Source organism: Anser anser (genome assembly GCF_964211835.1).
Source record: "Anser anser genome assembly, chromosome: 6".
Taxonomy (NCBI): Eukaryota; Metazoa; Chordata; class Aves; order Anseriformes; family Anatidae; genus Anser; species Anser anser.
The window spans coordinates 5091564-5119480 of record NC_139726.1 but is presented as its reverse complement, the minus strand read 5'-3'; the positions used below and the strand labels follow the sequence as shown (position 1 = coordinate 5119480).

The following is a 27917-nucleotide window of genomic DNA, read 5'->3' as shown; positions in this document are numbered from 1 at the left end:
AAAGAAGTAATACAGAGAATAGGAAAGTATATATGGGGTGGAATACTTGAACCTATTTACCTGTCATTAAAAGTACACAGAAATTGCACTTTCCTGCTCAGTCACTGAAAGAAACTGGAACAAGCACGCTTATGGCAAACAGCATTATCAGAACCCACTGAAAACCTTAACAAATGTTCTCATCAGCATCTTTTGAACTCATCTGGATACAGCTGAATGATTTTGCATTTACAAAAAAATTAGTATACTTGGAAGCCAAGTAACTAGCACAATAAATACAATGAAGCAGTGATTTATATAGCCAGCCCTTTTACTCTTTAGTATCAAGGTATTTTACTTACAATAAGATATATAAAAAAAAAAATCCAGATCATAGCACACAGTTTCTAAAGAAGCAGCAAATCAAAATCTTTTAAGCCAATTAACTTCAAAAAGGAAAAGCTTGCTGGGGTTGAATAAGTAGTTCCTCAGCATCTCCCTGGGTTGAATTTCACTGAGATCAGGGGTGACAGAGCTGTTTCCAACAGCGAGTGAGGTGGCCCAGCACCCAGCGGTGGGTACAGCCTCATGGCAGCAGAGATACACCTGCAGTAATTCACAGCCAAGCAGACACGGACACTGAACACAGATCAAGTGGAAAAAAAAAACCAAAAAACTTTTCATCCTTAGCAGAACCAGTGAACTCCAGGCCAGTGTTAAAAAGCAATGTTTATATAGGTCATGTCAGATTTGAGTATGACTCCTCTCTATATGCTGAAGTCATATCTTTAAGAAAACTCACTTTCAAAGCTTGGAAGGAAGAGGAGACAGAACAATGAGGAGCAACCCGACTTACAAAGCAACCAGAGAACACTGAGGCAGCAGAAATACATTTCAGAGCTGCTCATTTGAGTTTAAACATGACATTTCCCCATTTCATAGACGAGCAGCAACAGAGAAATAGTCGCAACAGCAACTGCTTCCTCTGCCACCGTCCTTCCTGAAAACTGACAACCTGAAATATTTTCATGGGATAATATTGTGGAATAGCAATTCAGACTTGCTACTAGCTTTTTGCCTTTTTTTTTTTAAAAAAATAAATAAATAAAAAATTCAAGTAGCAACACTATTCTGGACCACACTGAGGTTCAAAACCTTGGGCTCAGAACTACCTCATTCAGGTTTAACCATGCAAAAGTTGGTAATAGACAAGAAGAGAGCCAGCAGAGAACGGTAGGGATAGGATGAACTGCTTTCCAAGATGAGTCCTATCCAGGGAGCCTATGTGAGGGCAGGCAGGAACAGTCCAGCAAATACAACCTCGGTGCCAGCCCGGACATCCCCATGGCCAAACCCTGTCCTGCTGCAGGTTACAGACACAGTCAGAGGGGCTGTCACCATCTGACCCTGCGTACACGTTGCCTCTTCAGCAGCCATCATCAGACTTGTGCTAACAGCCTTCCTGAAAAATATAACTGCTTGATTTAACATCTCTGGGAAACTGTGAGACATTACACAACGTTGTAGACCACAGCCAGCTCCCGCGACGAGATGAATCGCTGTACCAGCTTACAGGCTGCAGTGTAATGGGAACGCTTGTATTCCTTCCAGTTACCGTAGTAAATAATAAATAATTTCCATCCATTGAGACGTTCTCTGATGTGAATTTAAGAAAGACAGGCCCAATACATTTTCACTGTAAACAGTGTAGTGCGTGTGGCAGTTCTTTCTGTAAATCTGTTGACTTAGCCCTTAGAGCATCCTTTAAAATTACTATACAGTTAACACCTTGTAGTTCCTTTACTTGTCAAATCATGCATTACTATTAACATCTCAGAAATAAAGAAACAAACAGCATGGACTGTCAAAACCTCAGCTGCATTATCATCAGGAAAATAGAATTATGAAGTGCTGTGCTTGAATTCCACTAAGAGCAAAGTTTAAAAATCCACTCACAGAAGTTGCTGCAATATTTGAGGGGAGAGAGGGTATTTTGAGGCAGCACATGTGCTGCCTGAAGCTGAGCTGTCATAGCAACAACCTCATTAAACTGCCCCTCTTGGGAGCACTAACCTGTATCCCAACTGTTGGAAAGATGTCATTTATAATGGGACTTAATTCAGTTAAGAGTCAAAGTACAGGAGACTTACAGAAAAGTGAAATTGCTAATTTAAGGAATTCGCAAAGGAGCGCAAACACCATATCAAACGGCTGCGAAAAACTCGGCTTTTGCCCTCATCTTCCATTCCCCGTAACCACCACGAGTATTTCAATCTTTCAAACACAAGGTTTGCAACTTTTCAGAAATTCCTTTTTTGTCCTTATCACTCCCCTGACCAGGGCTCTTAATATGCCTCTTTTTACTCGTCTTTTATTGCCCCTATACCCCTACAAGCAAGGGATGGCCAACTCATCTGTCCACCCTAATTCTCCCCAACACCGAACTCCTGCGACAGCAGCCCACAACAGCTTTCTTTCTTCTCCCTAGCTTTGCCACCCTTAAGGCTCTTCCTGAAATGGATATTCAAATGAACACTTGGGTCCATGGACAGAAATATCCACCAACTTCTAGAGCTGCCTCAATACTGCACTCGTGACTTCCATAATGGAGTGGCAACGCAACGACAGAAATATATTAATGCGTATTTGGATTTCACTTTTAAAAATCTATGATTTAATAACTTTAATTGACAGCAATAACACATGAGTACAATGCGTTTTGGAAGTGCCTTTCAGGTTTTTAAAGCAGTGGAGATAATTGTAGATGAAAAATGAAAGAAAACTGCACTGCTCAGAAAATGAGTCATTAACCTTTCAACTCGAGAGTTACCGCCAGAATCCAGACCAGCAGGGCTGCAAGGGCTGTGAGAGATGTAATAGAGGTAATTCGGTACTTTTAGACTGATTTCTTTTAGTTGTCTTTTAAACTCTTCCCAACTTGGCCTCCATATCGCCAAAATATAATCACTTGACATGTCATTAATGAATCACCAAATACATTTGCTGGATCTAAGGAAAAAAGCTGAGCTTTACATATTCTCTGCCCATAAGATGCTGTCCTCAGCATTAAGGTAAAAACCAAACTACTTATGTGATACCAATTCTTTTGGCCTGAGTGACAAACCCAGAATTTCCTTTACTCTAGTAGCTCTTGTAGAAATTAAGGGTTGCAGCTCCTGTATTTGCGATCAAAGATCACAGTGTCACTTAGAACAATATGATGTAGAGAAAAAGTAATAAAAATATCTGTGCAGTATCAGCTGCACGTAACAGGTTATTTACAGCTGCCTTCCAGGATGTCTTACTTCAGAAGAAATGTACCTAGTTAACTTCCATGGAAGAGACCTGAACTGCAGAACATTGTTTGGAAATCATATTAATAGGTAACACCCCGTCTAAAATGAGAGAATAGTGCATGCTTCCCATAATCTAAAGAAAATGAAGGTAATTTATTAAAGCTTTCCTCAAAAAGCACATTAGTCATCCAGAAACAATACTGGCAAATAAATACATGGTTAAAGGAAAAAACTCAGTTTAAGTAGTTTTGAAAGAACATAACCAACTAAACCATAAGTTAAGAAGAAAACCCTGCTCACATTTTCACTGACCTTAGTTGTCCCCCATGACACACTCCACAAGAGACATTTCGTCTATGATTACAAAAAATATTAACCGTCTTCTATTAAATTATTTTATAATTAAATATGCAGTTATTACATTCTTGTTTGCTGCTTTGTTACAAAAAAAAAAATTCTCTGCAGCTCAAGGTGTGATTTTATTGGATATGCATGGAGCTGTGCAAGACTGTCTGTATTTTAATGTGTTTATTTGCTGGCTGTTGGCAGAGTTGTCCCGGAGTATACTTGAAGCCAGTTGCAATGTACAGATTTTTCAATAAAAAGGCAGAAATATTGGCCAGACAGTTAATTAAATGGCACCAGGACATTTTTTTTTCTCCTTTCACAAACTCCAGTTAGTATTCCAATCCTTTATTAGGTGCCCCAATGACACTGAAAATAATAAATCTTCATTTATTTTCAGTAGATTTCTAACCTGGTTGTTTTAAACAACATGATGAACACATTTTAGCAGAATACATTAGCTGTGCCAATTTAATAAGAGCAAGATTGATGGAGCCTTCCCTTTGGTTCTCCATACGGGGCAGGGCCTAACTGCAAGCACTCAGGGAAGGAAATCCCTTGGTTTGCTCTTCTTCAGCAACATTTTGCCCTTTTCTGGGATACAAGTTCTCCTCCCCAGGCTGTTACCAGCCTGTCCTCTCCTAGTCTTTGCTACTGAAATTCATCAGCAATCTCTAGCGCTAGCATCACCCAACAAGAGCATGGAATGACGAGCAGCATCTGCCCCAAGGGCTATGCTGCCATGCTCAAGGTGTGCTCATTTTTTCCTCATTATTTGGTTCAGACAAATTGAAGTCTGTCACCACCTCCAGCAGAGAAGGCATTTCTGGCTCTCAGGTCAGATGGTCTGGCAAACGATGGGCTACCAAGGCCAAATATGGGAAGAAAGATTTTCCCCCCACTCTATGACCCCTTATTCTGGTATCACCACCCTGAAAAGATACGATGTTCCCCTCCTTGACCTACATATTTTCTGTATTTTCATATTTACATAGCTGTGATTGAACAAAGAACTGATCTGGGCCCAAAGCCTGCTGCACTCATGAGGAAGGCCTCCACAACCAACCCTGCCCCAGCTGCCCCACTGCCGCTCCACACGCAGCAGAAGCTGAAATCAAACTTCTCCCGCAGTGCTCTGCGCAGCCCCAGCTCTTCAGGGATTTTGCTTTAAAAGTTACACCTAATTTAGCAGATGTTGGCAGTTTTGCAGCAGCTTACCCCAGCCATTTCTCCACAGAAACCCGTGACGGCGAAGCAGGAGGCCTAACCTTGCGAGTGATACGAGCCCCGCCGGCCTAGCGGGAAGCTCAGGTTTTAAGCGGTGTTTCTCCCCAGGTATAGGCACGCATATTATTACCAGTTAATGAAATTCAGACGCATACCTCCTACTTATTGCTTCTGAACGGTATCCTTTTGGATGTTTTGTGGACCAGACTGATATCTATGAAGATATTCGCCTTTTTTAAAAAATATAATTAGAACCAATGTTCATGTCATTATGAGAATCAAAATAAATATTAATAAATAATGAGCTTTTGGACTATATTATTGGACAGTTTCAGCCCCCATCTAGAACATTCTCTGACAGTTTGCTAGACTATGGTTTCTGTCTGCTCTAAACAGTAACAGATTTCTCATAAGAAAAAAAAAAATGGTACCTATCCAGGCATGCAGACTGGCAAATTTTGAGATCTAAGTTTATAGAAATAATTATATTCTACTGCTCCTAAAAAAAAAAACAAAAGAGGTCTAAAGATTAGACTACTCCCCAAAATACAGTTTTTAGAAATCTGCTTATTTAAAATAACTGCTTGCTTTAAAGGGCAACTATTTCTACAGCACAAAGTTCACATAGATTTCCCTGCAAGTCCCAAATGCAAACACTATCTGCAAAGTCCATATGCTTTGTATTTCACAAAAGCTTTGCAGAATACATTTAACATGAGAGAAAAGAGTTAGATTTTATTCTTCACTTCATCTTTTTGACAGAAAAGTGTCAATAGAAAGATGTTGACAAGAAAGCAAACCGGAGCCTGTGTAACTTTATTACTGAAGTACGGGGAGATTACTTTGTGTTATTAAAACATCAATGTGCTACAGCTGACATTTGTGTCTTACAGTGGCAGCAATTTCTATTGGGATGAGCTGTTTTATACCTTCAGTTATTCAGATATTCAGTCACAAAAAAGAAAAAAAAAAAGAAAAAAACATTCTTTAAGTCTACAATAAGGCAGGTGAATGTAAAATACATCCATATGGACCTGCAGTCCCAGAGTGCATTACCGTTCATTTCTATAAAAATTAGATCTGGATCATCCATGAATTTTTCACTAATACATTCATTTCCAAAAGCAGCAGCTTCAAGGAGTTCTGTATTTTCATGAAGGAAAGAAGGAAGATTGATTTCCCATGGCTTATAAAAGACAATACTCACACATGCCAAACACTGTTGCTCATCAGCTCTTTTATTCCGGAATGCAAACTCTGTGGTTCAGAAGCAGAGTGGAAACTTAGTAAGAGCTGTGGTGTTTATATTTTTGGGTTTGTACTGGACATGGCCTTTCTTGCTCCCTACCAAATAAAATAATCCTGTAATTTAACAAGTAGCCCTCCTAGCCTCTCTGTTTCCATTATCCACTTCTAGTGTGTTTGCTTCCCTGAGGCTGCAATTCCAAATGAAAGCAACATTCAACAGGCACTTGTATCATCAAAAGCTGTTACTCTCTAATAAGCTCTGCAGCACCTGGACTCCTAAAGTTGTAAGAGGTTTTCCCAGGCATGAGATTTTGGAAATTTGATAAAAAATGGAGATAGTCTACCCAAGGTGCCAATGTGAGATGAAAAAGTACAGTCACCACTCTGCTTGCCCACAGTACAAACACAAAACCTATGGCCAGCCAATGCTTGTCGTGACACATGAAATAGAATTATTCAAAGATTTCCATTTAGACATGGCAACTTTTCTGCTCAGTATAAAACAGGATAGAAAATGGAATTCAATGTAAATGCAATATTTAAATGTAATTTCCCCTTATTAGTTTTATGTATGCATGATCAGTCATTGGTGACCAATTCAAGATGACCATCCTCAACACACACATATTCTACCCCAAATCAGAAAAAGAGCCATTAGCTGGCTTCTAGAAACAGCTCTCCACAGTGCTACTTTACTCGTGGGACCACCAAGGACATGCTATATCATCTTTAGAAAAAATGGCCACTGTGGGTCTAAACAGATTGTTGATCTATTACGCTCTGACATTTTTTCCTTAAGATATATCAAGCTGTAAAAGGCATTCTATTAAGTTTGCATACTTACATCACGCTTTTCATATATATACAAAGTCTTTTATAAAGTACTTAAATCCAACAACTAATTTACAAATGTGACGCAGAATCCAAGTTGTGCTACTACTCCTTTAGCACTTACTTTATGAAAGTGTTTTTAGTGTGCTCCTAAAAATTCACGGCCACACATTAAGTACTCCTGTAGTTTAAATTCGTTTGCTGGCCAGCTTCTGAGCACCAGTCGACACCACAAGAGCAGCAATCACGGCACGTTTAGCTGCATTACCTTTTTTTTGCAAGGCACATTTGACACAGCGCGATACCATTGTGCAAAGACAGGCCACCAATTAACGTAAATCAGTGCGGTTTCATTGAAGAGCATTTAACGATTCTAACTGACAAAATCATAACACGGTTCAGAGTGTTTTACTCATTGCTGAATAACGTTAATTGGTTAGGGGAGTTTGGCTTTTTTTCAGTAAAAGAAAAAAATTTTTTATCACAGAAGTGTATGAATTGTATCAAGAACATTCCACAGCAAAAGCGGTAATGTGTTAGAAATATAAGCAGTTTTATATGCTTGAATGTGCTTTAAATACCATGCCTCACAGTTTGTGTCTGAGCAGTATTTCAGAATTTCGTCATCATGTTGACAGCCATCTGCTTCATACTCTCTCCCTACTGCCCAAAGAGCGGTCAAAATTGGGTACTGACAAACCGAATTTCTACACAGGAAGGAAGCTCCTCATAGGACAAAGTAAGTGACACAGGCTAGAGATCTGAACATACACTCCCAAAAGTTTGGGGGGAATAAATAAAGTTACGGACACCCAGATCTGACAGCCTCCTGCAGCATTACGGGATATGCAGTTAGCAGGTCTCTGTGAAAACGTCAAAGTGGCAGATTAGCTGACACCAATTCCCCGGAGGAGTATAATCTACGGAGTAAATGGGTAATATTGTGTACTGTCAGCTCTGTTTAAGTCACAACCTTCAAAACCCAAAGAAAGAAATGTAAGGTAGCAAGCACAAGGGAAGGAATTCATTCCGATGGGTCTGTGCACACACGCTGACCTGAATAGCATGCTCCTATTTGAAAAAATGTGCTAATGGGCCATTTGGGTCAGGGCATGAGATTATGTCTGCCCAGCCCCTCCCTGTGCTCCTGGCTTTGCTATATACAGAATCTTCCACGCTCTCCCTGTACATCCAAGGTTTAATATACACGTTTATACTTGCAATCCGTCCTCACTGAAGTGGCTTATAGCAGTCCTACACAGTTAACTGCTGCAGATCAGGCTAGCCTTGGAGCCAGCATCTGCAAGATACCTCCCTGCTCTCATGTAGCCCTGCTTTGTCATCAACAAAAGAGTAAAAGCAATTCAGCCTGACAAGCCACAGGCATGGAGTAGTGCCTTGGTTTTCACATTTTCACACCTGTGTAGTCCCAACTTGCTTCATCTCCCCTGTATATGATCTAACATTAGCCTAAAACGTTTTGCCTGAGACTACTATAATAAGTCACTACTATGAAGAAACCATTTGCTGTTCACTATTCTTTCTGTAATCTAAGAACAAGCCACTTGGCTTAATGGCACCCAAGAGGAATAAATTCAGTTTTGCAGCCTTCTTCCCTTGCTCCCAGTCCTTAACTCTACTCTGTCTGCAGACATCCCTCAAAATAAAAGCCTCAGTGCAGTTACACAAAATAAACCATTTTAAACCAAGTGTTTCAGATGAGGTGAGATTACAGGTCTTCCAACATTTCTCAACTGGCTAGATAGTAGTGGTTTATCTCCTATTTTACTTTGAGCATTTTTTCCCACTACTAAGTAAAGAGAAAGAAGTCTACATTTTTCTTTAATAGGTTCCATTTATATGGCCTGACAAAACAGAAAGTAAACTTTTTTATATACATCTTCACATATAACTTGTATGTAAAATGATAAATCCCATGAACAAAGGCACTTCAAAGTGTCAAGAAGTGGTGGACTAGATGTGACATTCAAGGGACCCAATTTAGTAAAATTACAGCAGTTTCTAAATCATAATTGCTGGGTTTTGTGTGTGTGTGTGTGTTTTCCAGCTACACTTGTTCTTTCACCACCTCTGCTCACAGCAAGGAATTGGGAAGCGGGCTGTGGAGAACACCCAGGCTAGTCCCAGCCCCTAGCTGGGCTTCGCAGAATCACCTCTTCTTCCAGCCCCAGAGAATCTCAGAGCTTAAGCAGAAATGATGGAAGGACTGAATGAGAACAGCAAAAGCATTTATAAATATGACTGAGAACTTTTAAAGCTTCATATGTATGTATGAGCAGGAAATAGCCCTGTCTATCCTCATAGAGCAATGTCGTATTTCTGCCATTCATCCAGTAATAGCTCACCTCCACCTGTAAGCTGAGCAAATCCTGAGTATGCAAGGTCTGCATGACTGGAATACCGCTGAAACATGGGTCATTTGAAAAAAACCATCCAAAGAAACTCAGCTGGGCTCATCTCTGGATAGGCACACAATGACTCCTAAGGAGCCAGGTTGCTGAATGACAAGTTTCCATCCTCAAATCCATCCCAGACCAGCATTTGGGAACTGGATCAAAACCCACTGGAAGCAAGACAACTTTTCCACGCTCTTCCACATGTTGTGGATCAGTCTGTCAGAGCATTTGGTACAAAAACACCTTCACAATTTAGGAATCGAGTGCTCACCCATCACCTAGGTGCCATTTCCCTATTTTTATTGATCACATTCAGGCAGTAGGAAGCCAAATGAGCCACACTCGTTACGTTGCTGTTGAACATCCCTGCCACTGTACTGCACTGCTCTAATCCAGCAGATTTTGTGTTCTAAATTCCTTTTAATGAGTCTTAGCTACTTTAAATGAGTGATAACTAGCAGTAACTAGACATCTTGAATGCAAAGTACAGTGCTTCATCTAGAAAACGAGCCAGCTTTGTCTGCCTTACACAGAACCAGGTTTAACTACAACCAAACAGCTCCCAGGTACTAGACCGTACATATCAGCATATTGATCTGTCTGGAATTTCGTCTGTTTTTCTGACCTCAGGAGAGGGTGGTCTGTTCAAAACAATTGATTTTGTTTTTTTTTTTTTAATGAGAAATTGACAATTTATCATTAAAAATAAACAATTTATGAAGTAACTCATATTCTAGAGGAACATTACAAACTGAGAAAAGCAATCATGAATTTGATCCATATATTTTAGAATTAGATGTGGGAAATACAAAAGTGGGTTCACTACAAGGAACCAAGTCAAAACTGAATCAAACTTCCGAATAAAAATACTGAAAGAAACAGTTAATTTATTGTATAAAAGCTGTAGTACAAAACTGACAAAACATAACTTAAGTCTACCAATTAAGATTTCCCAATGATAGTTTAATAAAATGATCCAAAGTTTCTTTGCACTTCTGCATCCTGACCCCATAACCACCAAGTCCAGAACAAAGAATCCATTGATCTCAGAGGTATAAACTCAGGGCTATAATCTATTTGTTAGCACAGTGAAGCATAAATAAAAAAACAATATTCTCCTGAGAAGAAAGCTTCATTGCTGAATGACATGCTTTCATTTCATAAGCACACAGTTTTACACAAATACCAATATACTTTGGGTAAATCAGCATGTGTTTGCATATGCAAAAGAGCATCCAAGTAGCTATGAACTTGTGCTGCTCTTCTCTTTCATCTTCACAGGATTTGCAAGCAAGAAGAGGCAGGTGTTTTGGGGAAAGCTATCCATCATCTAGAAACTTACTGCCATTTTTTCCATGATCATTTTGCATTAGTAACTTTTTTTTTTCCACATGCACTTTTATGCCTGCACAACACCACAGCATTTCTCCAAAGAGGCGCATTTAAAGAAGGATATATTAGAAGTAGTAGCATTTTGGTACCTCAAATGCCTTAAGATATCCTAAAAAATTACATTTGAGGAAAAATACTTGCCTGCACATCCCAACAACATGTGAATATACAACCATTCTATCAGAGTACAATAAGCAGCTTCCCAAACTCTTTGACAATATCAACATTGTATTTTAAAAGTTGTTGACAAAAGGATTTTGGGTTAGTTTGCAGATAGGCGAATTAAAATCATAAAGCATTACATGAAAATTGCCTGGGTATCTTTTTGTTCTGCTGGAGCGTGCGCTCGTGTGAGCAGAAGAGTCTCCCCTTGACAGAACAGCCCACAGGAGAAATACTGCATTTGGAAAGCATTGCATCAGCATTTGTCTTGCACATGGTCTATTCCCCCTTCAATATATCATCATAAGACTATTCAAAAAAAACAAAACTGCATGTTTTCATTCCCCACGTTTCCTTTGTTCATTCAAGGAAAAAAAAATACTGAAGCTTATGAACTAGTATTAAATAAAAACTCAGCGGTTGAGAAAACCTGGAGGAATTGTATGTATTTTTTTTATTCTCAAAGTTTAAGATTCATCTCTACGGCATTTATCCTATCACACTTGAAGCATCAGTCATTCAACAGTGTCACACACGGAAGTTACCAAGGAACCTTCTACTGACAGTAAGGCAACAGGTAGTCCAAAATACATTGATCTCACAGAAAGAAAGAAAAAAAAAAGGCATTCTTATTTCTGAAGCAAAGGTGTGTTTCAACAGTTTGGCTCTTCTGGAAGGCCACATTATTCAGCAGACAGCAGCACGTGAGATGTTTAGGAACATCAGCTGGCGATAAGAGCACATTTCAGGACACAATGTACCGTATCTAGAACTCTTAATACTGTAATCTCTACTTTTCCACCTCAGAGAATTCAACTGGATTTCTAACCGAATAGAAATAAAAATCTCCAAGTGTACCTCCCTGCAAGACTGGCATTACATCATCTTTAAAAAGCCCTATTACTTAGCAATGCCCTTATGTATCCCAGTCTTTTGTTATTAATACACAACGGCAATTTATTACAAAATGGTCGATAAATGTAGTTGTTAGAGACATACAATCTTCTTTTTAGTGCCCAATTTTATTTCCAGCTTGGTAGGGTTCATAAAAAAGTACATATTACCCAAGCCCAATTCTATGTCTACATGATAGGGGGAAAGCCCTGACATACCCGATAACAAGATATAACAGATATACCTACACTTCCCAGGTACGCAGGAAGATCTTCCTACTACAAGGATCTTACCAATTAAATTAGATTAACAGCATAGTGAACACACTACTGGCAAAAGCACATCTTTGTCTCTAATGATCCTTCTTAGATCCCGCTAAATCTGCTTCAGAGCACTGGGTTTTAGGGGAATCCCGTTCCTGGGGTCCCGGAGCTCACGTGCAGGCCGGCACCAGCACTGCCCACTGCTCCTGGGGTGGCAGGGGCAAGCCATGATCCTGCTCATCTCGCTTCGGGACTACCCAACACCTCAGGAATTTTTAGTGCTTTGGTCACCGAGTAGCCAGCTGAAATACTGCTCTGCTTACAAATATTTGCATCCTTTCCATAGACTGAATTTGAGACCCAAAAACTTGTTTAGCTAAAACAAACCAGTGGGTTAGACAGAAGGTACGCAGTCGTTATTTGAGTAATGTTATTTAAAAATCCAATTAATTTCTAATCACGCTTGCAAATTTAGGACCCATTCTGCAGTGCCTGCACTTAGCCCAAGATCTCACTAAGCACAGACTCAATAGTCATCATGACTTACATAAAAATAATTGTGTTCTGGTATTTTTATCTTCAGGGTTCATGATTAAAAGTGTTTTGGGTTAGTGCAATTAAAATCACTTCCCTAAGCAAATTTTATTTAATTACGTTTTAAGGAGCATAACTATTAAAGACAAATTAATATATTAAAAACTAGGAAAAACAACATGCTGGGACTCAAAGTACGATGCTGTAACAAGAACTTTCTACTACCTAGATTACCAGCATCTCTACAGACAGACAGAGCTCTAAATTCTTAAATTAAAGTTACATAAGTACTTTACAATCAATAAAGAGAAACCTATTTTCTTCAACTCCAAATAACAGACAAAAGCACATACAACAGGCTCTAGAGGAACAAGGGCTTCCAAACTGCACTTATTTCATTGCTAGCGTGAGTTTTGCCACTTGAAGCAAGTGGGGTAAGACCGGGGTCCATATGAATGTAAAGGTATGTGTATGTGCTCAAATTCACACATAACATTTCAGAAAAGCTACTGTGTGAAGTAAGAAGAGATTTTCTATAAACCTTTGGAGAATAGCTACTTCAACACACAGGAATACCAGACAGAACCCAGACAAAACCCCTATGATAAATTAGCAAAAGATTTGCCACAGAACAAGTTTACATACAATCCTTTCATATAAAACATACATTTTTGAACTGTAAAACAAAGTTTTGCCTTTTAAGCAGTTTGTGCACTTCTAACACTTTTCCTTTTATTCAAGTAAAGCTCTCCAAAACCATTGAACTGAGCATAAAATAACTTGAATAAGAGAGAATACGCACGTCGGTTCAGAGAAAACCCAACACAGTTTGCTCAGTCTCCAGAAGCATCAGGATTTTGTGCATGCAATCACATACTCAATCGCGGACGCACATACATCACTGATTGCCCCATAAAACCAGTCACTGAAATTGCACTTGTGGAAATCTCTCACGATTTCTTTCTTTAATTACTTCTTATTGCACATCCTTCTAACCACTGTCCTAAATTCCTTGATATATCTTCAAGCTTCTCTGTAATTGTGCCTCTCCCGTGACAGATAAGTTCTTAAAAGCACACCGTGCTTCCTGCAGCATTGTTCTTTGGAATAAATAAATAGGAATGTCGCTGCGACCTTGGAAGCATTTCTTTTGGGTATAAGATATTAGTACTTATCTATGTCCAAGACACATAAAACATGAGTATGAAGCAAGCACCTCTGAAGCACAGCACAGAAAGAGCTTTTTTGGGAATACTTCCCAATGCATTGCCAAACTGGAGCCCAGGCTGGCGAAGCACAGCAGTGGTCAGTGCACTTGGTTTCAAACATTCAGCTACTAATAACGAGATGGCTGGAAACCCCCTGGCATCCCCACTGCCACCCGCTGGGGCACCTTGCTGGAGAGGGGAGGCCACCAGCAATCACCCCCACCAGAAGGAGACAGATTTATTTCACCTGGTCAGTTTCTGCTACCGGGCCAGTAATCCAAATTAACGTCAGCTGAACCTTGAACCTGAAAACTCCATTTTAAGTCATTCATTTCCAGCCCTTACTTAAATATGGTCAAAGGACACCCTGAAAACAGTAAATTCCCTGCTAAGTGGAATAAAGATGGAAATTTCTGAAGGCTTTATGACTCCAGAGAGGAGTAGCTTTCGTGAAGGTTTGCTTTTCCTTCTTTAAAAGCTTAAGTTACCCCAAAGCATGACTTGAACATGCGATACATCGTCCTTTGGGGGAAAGGGCTGAGTTTTAATTTACCAGAGAACACCCCTCTGCTCGGTACAAAGCCTACCTGTGGAGGAGGACCACCTGAAGGACCACACTGACGAGGACAACCAGGGCACCTGCCAGCTGTGGTTTGCCACCAAGCTGAGCTGCGGGCAAGCAATGAGCGGCAAGCCTATTAATAACGAGCCGCATACTCATTAACGCTACTGGGGATACACATTTCACTGGGGGAAAGAACCAAACCACACAACGTAGTTGTACAGGTTATCCAAACCCAGCCCCTGAGTCCAGGCACCTTCCCCGCAGCCCCAGGGCTGCCAGCTCCAGCTCTGGGCAGGTAGGGATGGGACCTGGGGCTCCTCAGCCTTGCCAGCATTAGCAAGGCTTCTCAGCTTCTTTACCAGAATAACTACAAGGGAATGGGGTTGTGAGCCTCCTCAGGAAGAGGCTGATTGAAGCACTGTAAGGCGAGCTGTACCTCCTCGTCACCCAGGTAGCACAGCCTCAGCTGCAGGACTTCTCCCTCCTGGAGGGACTCCCCTCTCCAGACTGCCTTTTTCCTTCTTTTTCACCTCATTTCCATTTCTTTCTCCACGAGATTTTTCCTTCCCAACTTCTATACATATATATATATACATATATATAAATATATAAAATAATGTAATATGTATGTCATGTAATATACTCTAGAGTAGCTGTAACCTGGCTGAGGACAGAGTCGGTCTGATAAAACTCCTCCAGCATATTGCAAACCTAGAGAAAATCTTTACATACTTCAAACGTTGGTGTTTTCTTTTCCCCTCACCCTTTTTCCTAATGTTATCCACTGGTCTAATAGGTGTCACCTCTCCCTGCAGAACCTCACTAATATTTAATATCACCATGGCTACCACAACACTGCTATTAACACGATCCATGACATTTCCCCAATTCTCGTATTACCAATGGCGAGCCACAGTGCATCCCAAATTTCAGTACCTTTCACATACATTAAGCCAAGCACGCTTCAGTGCCCCAGAATTTCCTCCCGCAAAGGAAAATCAGCTTGGTACCGTCAATAATTTTTGCAGCATATCATAAAGTTTATCTGATGTGCAAATGTAATTTTCTTCCTGGAAGCCTCATCCCGAATCCCTTTTAGGTTGAGACCACTTGACATTTTTTAACAAAACGCCTTTTAAGTCCTAATGTGTACTCCGCTCGGTTTTGATAAGACATGATGTTACGATATGATGAGTTAGTTGATTCTAAGTAAATTTGATTTATCCCACTTTTGGGGCCGGTATGATTTACAAGGATGTTGCCTTTTAAGATGGGATTGATTGTAACGTAAGCTGACAGCACATTTTTTTTTTGTGAAACGCTGAATCCAAGCAAGGTAACTACAAACACAAAATACGGGGAAAACGATGCAAAATTGAAACACCAGAAACTGATACTGAGGAAGAAGCGGCACCCGCTCATCTCCAAAGGGGGGGGCCGGAGCGACAGACCCGTTTCCAGCACAATTCCACCAAATGTTTGCAAGTTTCATTTTTATTCCCCCGGCTCGGAGGCAGGTTGCAGCTGCCGAAACCCAACCCGCCCGTTTGGGGAGCACGGCGGAAAGTTCGTGAAATATTTTCCATCGCGCGCAGCCCATCGCGACCGCCGATCTTCGCCTCCTGACTGAAGTACGAGCGCGGGCACCGGGCGCAGAGCCGGCTCGTTCCTGCGAGCCTCCCCCCCTCCGGTCGCTCGCGTGTCGCGACACCGGACGCTACCGCCGCTCGTTCGCGATAGCCGCGTGGGTCGCGACAAAGCGGTCGCAAAGGAGAGAGCCGCGGAGCGGCGCGGAGCCAACTCGGGCGGCCGGGAGCCGGGCGCACCTCGGGGCGGCGGCGCCGGGAGCCCGATTCGGAGTCAGCTCTGCTCCGGAGCCAGAGCGGAGCCGCCGCGCCCCAAGGGGTCCCGGAGCCCCCTCCTCGCCCGGACCGCGGCGGGTCGCCGGCTGTGCCCTCATCCCCTTCTCCATCCCCATCCCCTTCTCCACCCTCATCCTCATCCCCATCTTCATCTTCACCCCCATCCCTATCTTCATCCTCATCTTCATCCCCATCCTCATCCTCGTCCTCATACCTACCCCTTTCTCCATCCCCATCCCCTTCTCCATCCTCGTCCTCACCCCTACCCTCACCCCCATCCCCTTCTCCATCCCCATCCCCTAAGTTTCCACGCCGCCACCCCGGCTCAGGGGCAGCCTCCAAACTTCCCCGCCGCTCTGCCAGCAGCGGCACCGGGGGCATCACCGGCTCCGCAAAGTTCCCCGGGCTGCCGCCCCTTACCTCCGCGGGCTCCCGCTGCCCGGCCGCCGGCCGGGAATCCCCAGAGCGCTGCCGCCAGGGCCAGGAGGAGCGCGGGCATCGCGGCGGGCGCGGAGCGGCGGCGGCAGCTCCGCCGTGCGCGGGGACCGGGGAGCAGCAGCGGCAGCAGCAGCAGCAGAAGCAGCGGCAGCAGCGGGGCTTTGCGGCTCCGGGCTCACCGCACGCAGCGAGCGGGCAGCGCGGGGCGCCCGCGGCCCCCAGCGCCGCGCTCCGCCCCCGCCCGCCCCGCGCCCCGCCCCGCGGCACGCCCCGCGCCCGCGGAGCCGCGCGGAGGAAGGCGGCTGCCGCCCCCCGCACGCGGGGCACTTTTTGCCGCCGCCTTTTTTTTTTTTTCCTTCCTAAATCTTTTTCCTTTTTTTTTTTTTTAATTTCATCTTTTTTTTCCTTTTTTACTTTCTTTTTTTTTTTCATCTTTTTCCCTTATTTCATCTTTTTCCTTTTATATTTCACCTTTTTCCCTTATTTCATCTTTTTCCTTTTTTATTCTACCTTTTCCTTTTTTATTCCATCTTCTCCTTCTTATTCCATCTTCTCCTTTTTATTCCATCTTTTTCCTTTTTTATTTCATCATTTCCTTTTTTATTTCATCTTTTCCTTTTTTATTTCATCTTTTCCTTTTTTATTCCATCCTTTTCCTTTTTTATTTCCTCTCTTTTTCAATCTTTAACCTTTCAATTATTCATCCATTTATTTCATTTCTTAACTCCCATCCATTTATTTAGCTCCTTAATTCCCACAGTTCCTCTGGATTTATTAATTTATTCCTTATAAATTCCTTCCTCTGGAAGGCTTCGACAACAGGCTTGGTGACTCAGCAAAAAAAACCTCCCACCCTCACCTTATTAAGCTGCAGAGAGTAAAGATCCATGAGAAAGTGACTTTCATCATCCACATGAGAGCAAAGTTTGATGCCCAAAGGCCGCTTTGCAAACTCTGTGCCAGTGAATGGTGGGTCCTGATGTACATTTGAGCAGGCAGTAGGCTCTCATCATGTGCTTGTTCCCCTTTCTGTACCACCAAACCATAACTTTTGCCTTACATAAACATACTACCTTGAAATCATCGCAGAACACTGCTACGGTTTGCTCATCACATTTTTACAATTTTTTTTTTTGAACCAGTCCGTTTACCAGATGAAAGGTGATAAAGCTTTCACATCACCCTCAGATATTAGTGTTCTCCAAAGACAGCAAGGTGCTAAAACTGACTACCGAGACCTTTGCATTTCAAGGGTAAAGCCTCAGTCCTTTTCACTTCATGTTTGTATTCCCCAACACAGAACCTAATGCCTTTTATATGAAGCAGCACAGCCAAGAAACTTCAAGAGGCAGAAAGACCAAGTGCTACTGAAGGAAGGAATAGCACACAGCCCAGAAGCAACATGAAATATTTCATTATTTCTGCTGAAATGGAGGAAGGACCCCGTGATGCAGTTGCCCAAGAAGTGAAAAGCCCCATCCTGGTCCCCGTAATGCCTCCAGGGCCAGGCTGGCAGGACTCACAGAGGTATGCTGGTAGCTTTATTACTCCAAGTAATTTACAGCTGAGGGGAAAAAATCCAGTTGGAACAAATTCTGCATTTATCTACTGTCCATAAAGCCCATATAATTCCCCTACAGTCAATTTGTATTTATATGACCATAACTGAGCAGAATTATAGATCCCAATGTAGAAAACCTTTGCTAATATGAAATGAACAGATTTGAACTACAGACAAAAAATTTGGCATTGTCCATGGTCTTGGAAATCCATGGCTTCTATAACCCAAATGAAGTCACGCTGAATGTCACACTGAAACAATGTTCCAGCACATTTACAGGTGGCATCCTTCTCTAAGCCACCAGAGCCACCTGGACGGCTCTTTTGCATTAATTAAGATTTTATTTGAGCAACCTTTTACATTTCAGATATGAAAACGTGCAGATGCCAGAGCTAAATGAGAAAATGTGTGAAGGAAAACCAGGGAATTCCAAGTGGTGAGGAATTCCTGCGTAAATCAGTGACATTTCCCACGTGCCAGGACTCTCACGTGGTGCAGAGACATAGAGACATGAGCGTTGGCAAACGAGCATGCTGCCACCGTATTCTTGGGATACAGAAGGGTCTGTACAACACAGTCTCCTTTCATCTCGACTTCTTGCATCTTCTGCAAAAGCCTGAGGGTCTGCACAGTTAGCAGTGGTCATGCTTTTCCCCCAGACATTACCTGTTCATTGGCATGCTGGCCTTCCACGCCTTCCCACAACACCGCGATGCAAATCCTGTTTTCAACCATCTGATGCTTTATTTCTAATTTGCTCCTGTTCGGTCTTATTCCATACTTATTCAACTGCAGTCCTCAGTGCTCTTGAATAATTTCCTTTAATGATGCGGTGCAATTTACTGCCCATTTTAAACATTAACATTTATGAGAGTCTTTGAAGAATTAATTGATCTTACTTTCAATACTGCAGATCCGACATGCACCTAAACTTATTAAAATATTTAAATAATATTTATAATAAAAGTCAGTGGCCTCCTTGTTTACAGGAAATAAGGTGTCAATACCGAGCATGCCGTCAGAATTATGACTAGAAAGGCAATTACCTGTAAGTAATCATTTGTCAAATCGCTGCCCAAAAACGTAGCTTGCTTTAAGCTAGCACTGTGGGGATAATTATTGTAGAAGCCTGGGTTTAAAATACAGGTTGTTGAACAAATAAAAGTTGACCTTTGATAAATCGTTCTCCATTTCATTTCCATTAGACGTCACTGGTTATGAAGTCACATCCCCGGGACTGAACTGGATGACTTGAACCATACAGTACAGAGACATACGAGCAGGGGGGGGTCCCACATCTCCTTTTCACCTCAGATAAAGTCGTCAATAGGAGCCCCTCTGTAAAAAAAGTTTTCAGGTATATCTTCTGTGAGTAAACCTACAATTGTGTAATGAAATGACCAGATACCAACCCAGTATCTCTATGTAGATATAATTCCAACTCTTCAAACACCAACCTGCTATACAGAATGCTTTCCTGTACTTTTAATTTTTTATTTTATTTTTTAAAAAAGGAGATTTGGGCTGGATGTAGCCACTGTATTTCTGCACACAGCTTCATTCGGGTCCCTGCATGGTGCCTGAGCACAGCAATAGTCCCCAGACTGGGACTGGAGTCAGTCTGTCACCTTGACTGAGGTCCCCAACCAGTCCCCTCTGACAGACCCAACAGAGAAGCACTGGAGAGTCGAGCCTATAGCAGGCATGGAGGAGAGAGACAAAGAGTGTTTATCAGTGTCTATTCGTCACTACAACCCCAAAAATGTACTTATACAGGAGACTAGAGTGAAGTGCCACCAAAGAGAAAATGCAAAGTTAAAAATGCTGCTAGAGACCTGTTTGCTCCTACGGTGCTTTCTAACTCCTTCCTCCTAATCAGAGAAATTAACACTGACAGGTTAAATAAATGAATTCATCAAGCTATAGAATATTATGAAATCTCTTATTGAGATAAATTAAACAAAGTAGAACCAATCATTCGTGCTCGCTGGTGTAACACAACGCAGGAATATTAATTATCGGCCAAAGGTAATCCTGACATTAGGCACCACGGAGCTACCCCAAGAGCATCCCTGAAAACTGTCTTAGGATGTATTTTACCTATTCCACATCACATGTGGCCTTCCTGTGGATGGGCGGGTTGTGGCCGTCACCCTGCAGGCTCCTGAGCGCCCAGAACAGCGGGTGCTGAGCTGAGGGGTGGGTGCAGAGGTAGTGAGCAATGCGCGCAGCCCTTTGGAGAGCATCGCGGGTGCCCGGCCGGGTTGCTAGGGGATCGTGCTGGCATCAGGCTGAAGGCGGTTGGGTGCCCTGTCCTGTCCCACCACGCAGAAAAAAAGTTGCCAGGCAGCAGCTGACACGAGGTCAGAAAGAAGGAAAAAGGTATTTGAAGGGAGCGAGAAGGGAAGAAAGACCCGAGATTAAAAAAAAAAAAAAAAAAAAAAAGGCACCGTTTCCAAATTCATGGCTTTGCATTACGAGCCATCCCTACCAGAGAAAACATCCCTAAAGGAATTTTTCATTACTGCAGTGCAACAGTGGTTTCATTGCTAAAGACTTTCTGAATGTGCATCTTCAACAGCTGCTGGAGAAGTTCTTCACGTGTGAGCTGTAATGTGCATATTTGCATACCGAGTGCCATGGATGGAAATCGCTGCCTGGCGTTCCAGGCGTTTTAAATGGATCAGTGTGAAGACCTGCCACAGAAATGCAACAAAAAATGGGGCGAGAAAAACCCGGAGTTCTAAACCTGGAAACCACAAGCCTGATCTCCATCTTCCAGCTCTCATAAGAAGTTCTGCTGCCTCACTCTGCCTGTAACTGCCTGCGAGGCAGAGCAGGGCCACACACGAGTTCAGGTGACACGTGATGATGAGCTGATGCACGTCTGCTAAAGACAAGGCAACAAAAACCTGGCTTATGGCACCCGGAGGTCTGCTTGGGACAAGGGACGTTTCACCCTTAGCTGGATAGGCTTCAGCGAAGACATAAATGGGAGACATTAACGCTGATTGCAAGGCTTGTTTCTCAGAAAAATAGGCTCCTAAAAGTTATTAGAACAGAAAAGAGCTCATCACCTTTTGAAGTCGGTTTAAAGGACAATTTTGCAAAAAGGAGAATCTTTTGAATGACAACTGTACTCTCACATTATTTTCTTACCCAATAAATTAAGTTTCTTATGTAAAATGGGCCGAAATTCCTGCCTGGCACCCTGATGCACTCAGAGGTGCTGCACCAGCATGCACAGAGAAGATCAAGTTTATTTCCAATAAATGGAGAAACTCCTTGTCCCCAAAGTAATGCTTGTGGGAAAACAAAGCTTAGGAAAAAATATTAAAAGTGGGAAAAAGCAAGAAAAATATCTGGTTAAATCTGTTTCAAACTGCCATGGTAAAACTGGTGTCAAGACTGCACGGCATATTAGCCAGTTCGAGCTAATATTTTCTCCAGTTTATCCCCAAATAAATATACTTTGCAGCTGTGAACACCATAATAAAATTACCTTTGTTTAATAAAATGTGAGTTTCCAAGACAGTGTACACTGTGACTTCATCTCACAAATATCCATGAGCACATGCTTAAAATTAAACACACGTTTAAATATTCCACATCGTTGGTCCTGAAGATCCAGTTACTGAAATGGTTGAGGTGTGAACACCAAAGCACCTCTGTGGTACCACCAAGGGGTGGCAGAGGTAACCCATCCTACCAGTAGTAACTTTGGATTAAATTCATAGTGTATAACATTCAAACAAGACCTATTCAGAAATATGTGGGAAAATTGCCTAAGGAGAAAACTCATCTTTTTTTGATTAACTCTCAATGCAACTAATGTGTGAAATTTTCAATTTCATCATGTAAGTGTTGTGAAGTATACAGCTGTATCTTTTATTTCCTAAACACAGGAATAAACCAGTGGAATCTTTCTCAGTGATAGTGAATGATTAAAATAATAATAACACATAAAGCGTAATGTAATTCAACAGAAGTCATTATCTATTTCCACAATCTTCTATTAGGTTTCCATATTTTACTGCTCTCCAGGAGCATATATTTGCTATTTGCCAGAAGCATGGAAACTAGAAGTAGTATTTTAAAAACAAGTATTTGCTTAAGAATTACATCTGGCAGTATTGAAATCGGAGAGAATCCATGCCACTTAATAAGTATTGTAAATGGATCTCATTATGACATATATCAGTCATGTATTCATAAGCATGCAGGATACCACAGAGAAAAAGATGATATATGAAACAGGTGTATATATACTGACAGACCTGGGAAGCTCGTGGTTATCTAACATGCCCTGGAAATACATAAATCACTTCTCCTTATGGCTATAAAATCAATTATAATAAAGTTATTATTACAAAAAAAAAAAAGCTAACTTGCCACTATCTATTGTATAACAGCTCTACATGCAAAAAAAAAATCTTGGTTTAGAGCAAAGCACTACTATCACTTCATTTTTCATATTTTTCATAGTTTTATTTTTCATATTTTGTGAAGAGTTTATATTATAGGCGCTTTTCCCAAGGGAAGTGCTGTCCCTTTCCATCCCATACATCCACGTCCTTTGATTTATCAGTGTTATAAACTGATACAATTTCCCCTTCTCGATCAACGTTGGACACGTGCATTACTGAAGAAGCCCGTGTGAACACTTTCTTTCTGGCACAACGTTTTCCTCTACGAGAAGCTGCGTTTTGTCACTTACACAGTGTTTAGCCCTACGGCTACTGGTGCATCGCAGCAGCCTCCGTAGCCCGATTGCATTGCAATGGCATCAGTGCCGCCTGGCCAGGCACGAGAGCTGGTGTGCATAAGAGTTTACTACTCCAGCTTCCTTTAACACTTCCTTTAGGACAAATTATAACTACTGGCCAGTTTGAGATGTTTAGAAAATTGTCCTGCAGACAGCTATTATATTCACTTTTACTGTATCTTCCTCCAAAATGCATCAGATTGAAAACTTACGGATTTGCGCATTTCAAAGATTAAATGAGCCTTCCCTCCCCACTTCAAAGCAAATTATTGTGTGATGGCAGCCAGGTGCCGTAGCATGATTTTCATTCTGGTTTTGGGCTAAATCTTATTAATCATAAAACAGATCAAATAAAGGAACAGCTGGTACAAGGTTTTTGCCATCAAATAAAGGCTTTACGATAGCAGTCCAAATGCAAACAGTCATGGCTACAACTGTAGGCAAATTTTTCCTTCATGGCAAAAAAAATAAAATAAAACAAAGTTTAACAACAACAACAACAAAAAAAGATTTCACAAGTAATTTGAATAAATAATTGTTTCACTCCATAAAGTCAAGAACAGAATGCGTGACTGTCATTAAAGTTTAAGACAATCCCAGAAACTCAGTAGGCGAATAATAATAGTATCTAACATTGAAACATAATGTACAAGATACCTTGTTTAGAATTGAAAAAATGCAGACAAGCTCCACGATCTAGGCGATGCTTTTACGCTTTTTGCATAATCAGGCTCTGAATGTCATTTAAATGCACCTTTTAATATCACTTTGTCTTTCATCAGGGAATAGCAAGCCTGTGATTAAAAAAAAATAAATAAAAAAAAAAAAAGGGGTTTAGTTTATTTTACTCACTTTTGTTCTCTATATAAACGGTAATGTGAAAATGTGCCCCAGGGTCTGCCCCATCTCAGCGAAGCACAATCTGACTAGTTTGGGAAGAGAAGGATCTGTTTGCAGTACTTGAGTGCCCCCCATAGGCTACTCCTCAAACAATGGCTTTAAACTAGGCGTGAAGCCGAAAATCTTTCCGTCTTGGGGAAAAGGAGCCTAAAACCTTAAAAACAAACAGCTCCGTCCCATAAAGATACAGCTCACGAAGGAAAATGACAGTGGTTGATATAACTTTAGTGCCAATCTCTCTTTCCATTGCAATAATTTATTTTTTTTGACAACTGTGTGCATGGGGGATTGAAGATTCAGTTAAATATAACTTATTTAAAAACGATCATTTAAATTGATAAATTGTCTTCCCTCATAAGTATGATTTATTTTAAAAAGTGGAATATCCGTTTTCTAACAGAATTAGCAAAGAATTTAAAGTTTACAAAAATAGAAGTCTCAAACAGAGTTTGTAACTTGCAGTGACATAGTTCTCAAAGAGAAATACTTGACAGCAATTTGTATGTCCTATTAGAAGAAAGAAAAAAATAATTATAGTGAGTACTTAAAGGATAAGAATTTAAAATGATGCTAACACTCTCTCTTTTTATCTCCATTTATCATTGGCAGTACATTAAAATATATTGTCCTTTTGTTTCCTGGCTGTTATTGGATTAAACATTACACCTCATCGCTGATGAAACTTCACGTGTAGAACCTTTGGGCTGTCACATACCTGCGGGGCTGGTGGAATTAGCATTGCTCTTCAGGCATACATTCATACATTGGAATACATACGCTGTCTTTTAAAAAGCAAGTGAAAAAAAGTCAAGTTTTATCAACAGCAATGTTTTCTGAACCCATGCACTGCCCCAAGTGCTGTAGGATGGCACATTCTGCAGCACAACACATCTACGTAAATGTGCTTATGGAGCACCTTATGTCTGCGTAAATGCACTTATGGAGCGTGAAGAAGGAAGGTGGCAGAAGGGGCAAAGGAAAGTAGTTGGAAAAAAAAATCAACTGCGATGTTAAAAAAAAGTTCAAGAGGTATAGTGATGTTACAGCATACTTCACAATGGAACAGAAACCCTCTGAGGGGTTAAGTCCCCCAGGCTCATTCGGCTAATGCTGTTAGAGAATCACAGCATTTACTCTTTGGTGTCAGTAGATGGAATAACAATGAAACTCAGAAACTGCTACATGGAGGAGAGGGAGAGCTAGAAATGAGAAAACACAGTGAATGATGTCAAATTAAAAAATAAGGTATTGAAAATTTAAATTCACCTTCTAAGCAAAGATCACATTCATCTTTACACACCTCTTCTTCCTTATAGCAGAACAGGTAGAGCTGTGAGCACACAAATGGGAATAGCATGGCTCTCTACATTAAATTTAGTCCCTCTCCTCAAACTGCAGACAGACTCTTCCCACAGAATGACTTTGCCTTTCCTTGGTCTGAAGTCCAACTCATTTGCTGTTAGCAGGGAGGGCTTTTGCTCACCTGGACATGTCCGATCTCAGTGGACGCCCAAAAGCCTGTGTCCCTTTGTACACTGAGTATATCTGAAAGTTTTCTTAAGCTAGTTGCTAGGTAGATCTTCATTGGTACTGGCTAGGGCTTGAGATAGATTTCCCTTGAAAATGTGATTTTAATTCAAAATGCTGATTTGCTCATTTTCCCCTCTCCCCCTCTGCTGTAAAGGATAGGTGTCCTCCTCCTATGGGGATACAAGCAGCGGTAGTGGATGAAAAGGAGGAGACTAGAAAGATGAAGGATCTTTCTGGTAAACTGATGGCAAACTGATGTCTTGTTCCCTTGATCCTGGTTCATATGGGTCCTCACTTCAATAAACTGAGAAGTGTTTTCATGGCCGCATGCTAGATGTCCATCTAAAGAGACAGCAGCAGTAGGCTGTGTGCTCAGCCAGAAATAAAGAGACACTGACTATTAGGCAATGTCCAGTGCCAGGTATGTGTGCAAAATAACTTCAAGGGCTTTGAAATTATTGGTCATTACCAGAAACAGCAGCAAAAGAGGGCAGAAATATCAAAACACACGCATATGCCTGTGGCTGTGAGGGACCTGTCCCGAGGTACTGAGATTTCAATGTCAGGTCTCATCATTTGGATAAGAACATAGACCTGTTGTTCTCCAGCTCTTTTTCCTTGATAAAAAGATGACAACTCTTCTCCCCACATGCAGGAATAATGGGGCTCAGCTGTCCCTCCATGCCAGAGGGACACGGTTCAACATCTGCACTTTCATTTTTGGAAGTCTTTCAATGATTTCTGTCAAAGAAGTCTTAAAAGAAAATTGCAGCAAGATGAGAGAGAAAGTACTTTCATGGATAAATAACTAACAGATAAGAAACAAGGGGTAGCAGTAAATGACTGTTTTCTCAGTAAAGAAAACAGAAGTCACTCCTAGAGTCCCAGAGGAGACTGAATATTCCTGCAATATCCCATACAAATCAGAAAGACATCACGTACATTGTGGTTTACACTTTGTCTGTCTTAATACACGCTGAAGCTTTGTGTACACCAGTAACCCTGTGTCCTTTCTCTGAATAAGAATAGAGGAGATTAAAGAAAAGTGAGTAAATTGTACAGGAAGCAAGAAAAGGCAGAAAGGGTAACCTAAGGAATGAACAGAAAAGAGAAATTCAATAGCAGCTGAACCAGGTGGGAAGAGAGGTCCATGTGAAATCCTTCTTCAGCTTATGTTAAAAGCTTATTCCAATTAAAAAAAAAAAAAAGGGGGGGGGGGAGGGGGAGGGGAGAGGCAGGGGTGGGAGTCACTTATCTGACAGAAACAGGTGTTAAGTAGCCAGTGACCCACAGGGAAATTATTGAATGAAGCTGTCCCGTAGGTTTCAAAATCAGAAATCATTTACTACATTATTAGTAAGGCTTTTTTTCTTTCTAGCAACATACATCACCAAACTGGCACTTGGCCAGTATTTTAAGATGATGAAAATAAAATTACAATAACAGATTCCTCCCATCAGCTTTTACCACCCGTTATTTCTCAGGGGTACACGTGCATGCGGAAAAAAAAAAAGGTAACAGGCACCAGGGATTTATTTATGTCTTTTCTCAAAGTAAACAAAAGTATCTCTGCAAAGCCATAAACAGAGAAGGAGGCAAAAACACTTAACAAACACACATATTAAATGTACTTTAATGGAAAGGTTTTCTTTCTAAAAAATCTACAAGGATAATGCTATAGCAGGACAAACAGCTGGGACTATTTGAAATGGAGGCAAGAAGATCATGTAGTACCCTATGGCAATCCATCTGGGGAAGATTTTAAAAATATCCAACACTTTATTTAATATAGTCTGTCCCAAAGGCAAAACTATTTGCTTTTCACAAGCATTTTTATGAGCTACATCTTAAAAGTAATCACTGGCAGAGATAATTTATTGTTAGCCAGAGAGGATATTGAAAGGCAGGGGAGCTATTAATCATCTATGCAGATATGGGTGAGATCCCGGCCCTATGGAAGTCAATAGTAAAATTCCCATTGACATCTGTGAAGCTGGGCTATTACTCTCTGTGCTTGTGCTTTGAGTGTTCCCTCTAACTCCTAGGTCAAGTTTCCTGCGTGCATAATGCTGCTGATTTACAAAGAGCTGCATCACGGCTGTGCCTAGGAAATATCTCTACTTTGCTGAAATGAAGGCTTTTCTGCAAGAGAGTCACAGCTTCTAGCTTTACGAACAGGAATTGTTTCTGTATTGCAGGATCCGTGTGTGCTGTAAGAGTCCAGATACGGAGGTATGGGCGTTCTCTGTTTGTAATGAATTGCAAGGAAGCTGCAATTCGGATCTTGCTGGTGAGACTCTGCACACTGTCTTCCTGGCAGATCTGTCTGTATTTAGCTCTGATTCCTCCATAGAAGTCAGCAATAGAGCTGTCAGCTGTGACAAACCATCAGCAAGTCCAATAAACAATTTCAGAAATACCCATACTTGAAATACTTACATGCAATTACGTATGCCCCTCAGAACAATCTACCCCTTTCACATAAAGTGGGCACGTGAGC

At 41.3% G+C, this 27917-nt stretch overlaps 1 protein-coding gene across 7 annotated transcripts in view; it reads right to left on the bottom strand.

Annotated features, from left to right (window-relative positions):
- Positions 1-17972, bottom strand: part of LOC310901699 (uncharacterized protein) — a 66045-nt gene extending 48073 nt beyond the window's left edge. For 3 of the 7 annotated variants that reach the window (XM_083841840.1, XM_083841841.1, XM_083841842.1), the window contains exon 1: positions 61-16631. In XM_083841840.1, coding sequence (XP_083697966.1) covers positions 15780-16604 — 825 coding nt within the window. In that variant the 5' untranslated portion in view covers positions 16605-16631 and the 3' untranslated portion in view covers positions 61-15779. The other 4 variants (XR_014586045.1, XM_083841845.1, XM_083841844.1 and 1 more) reach the window with 4 other exon arrangements.
- Positions 17973-27917: the final 9945 nt, after the last annotated feature.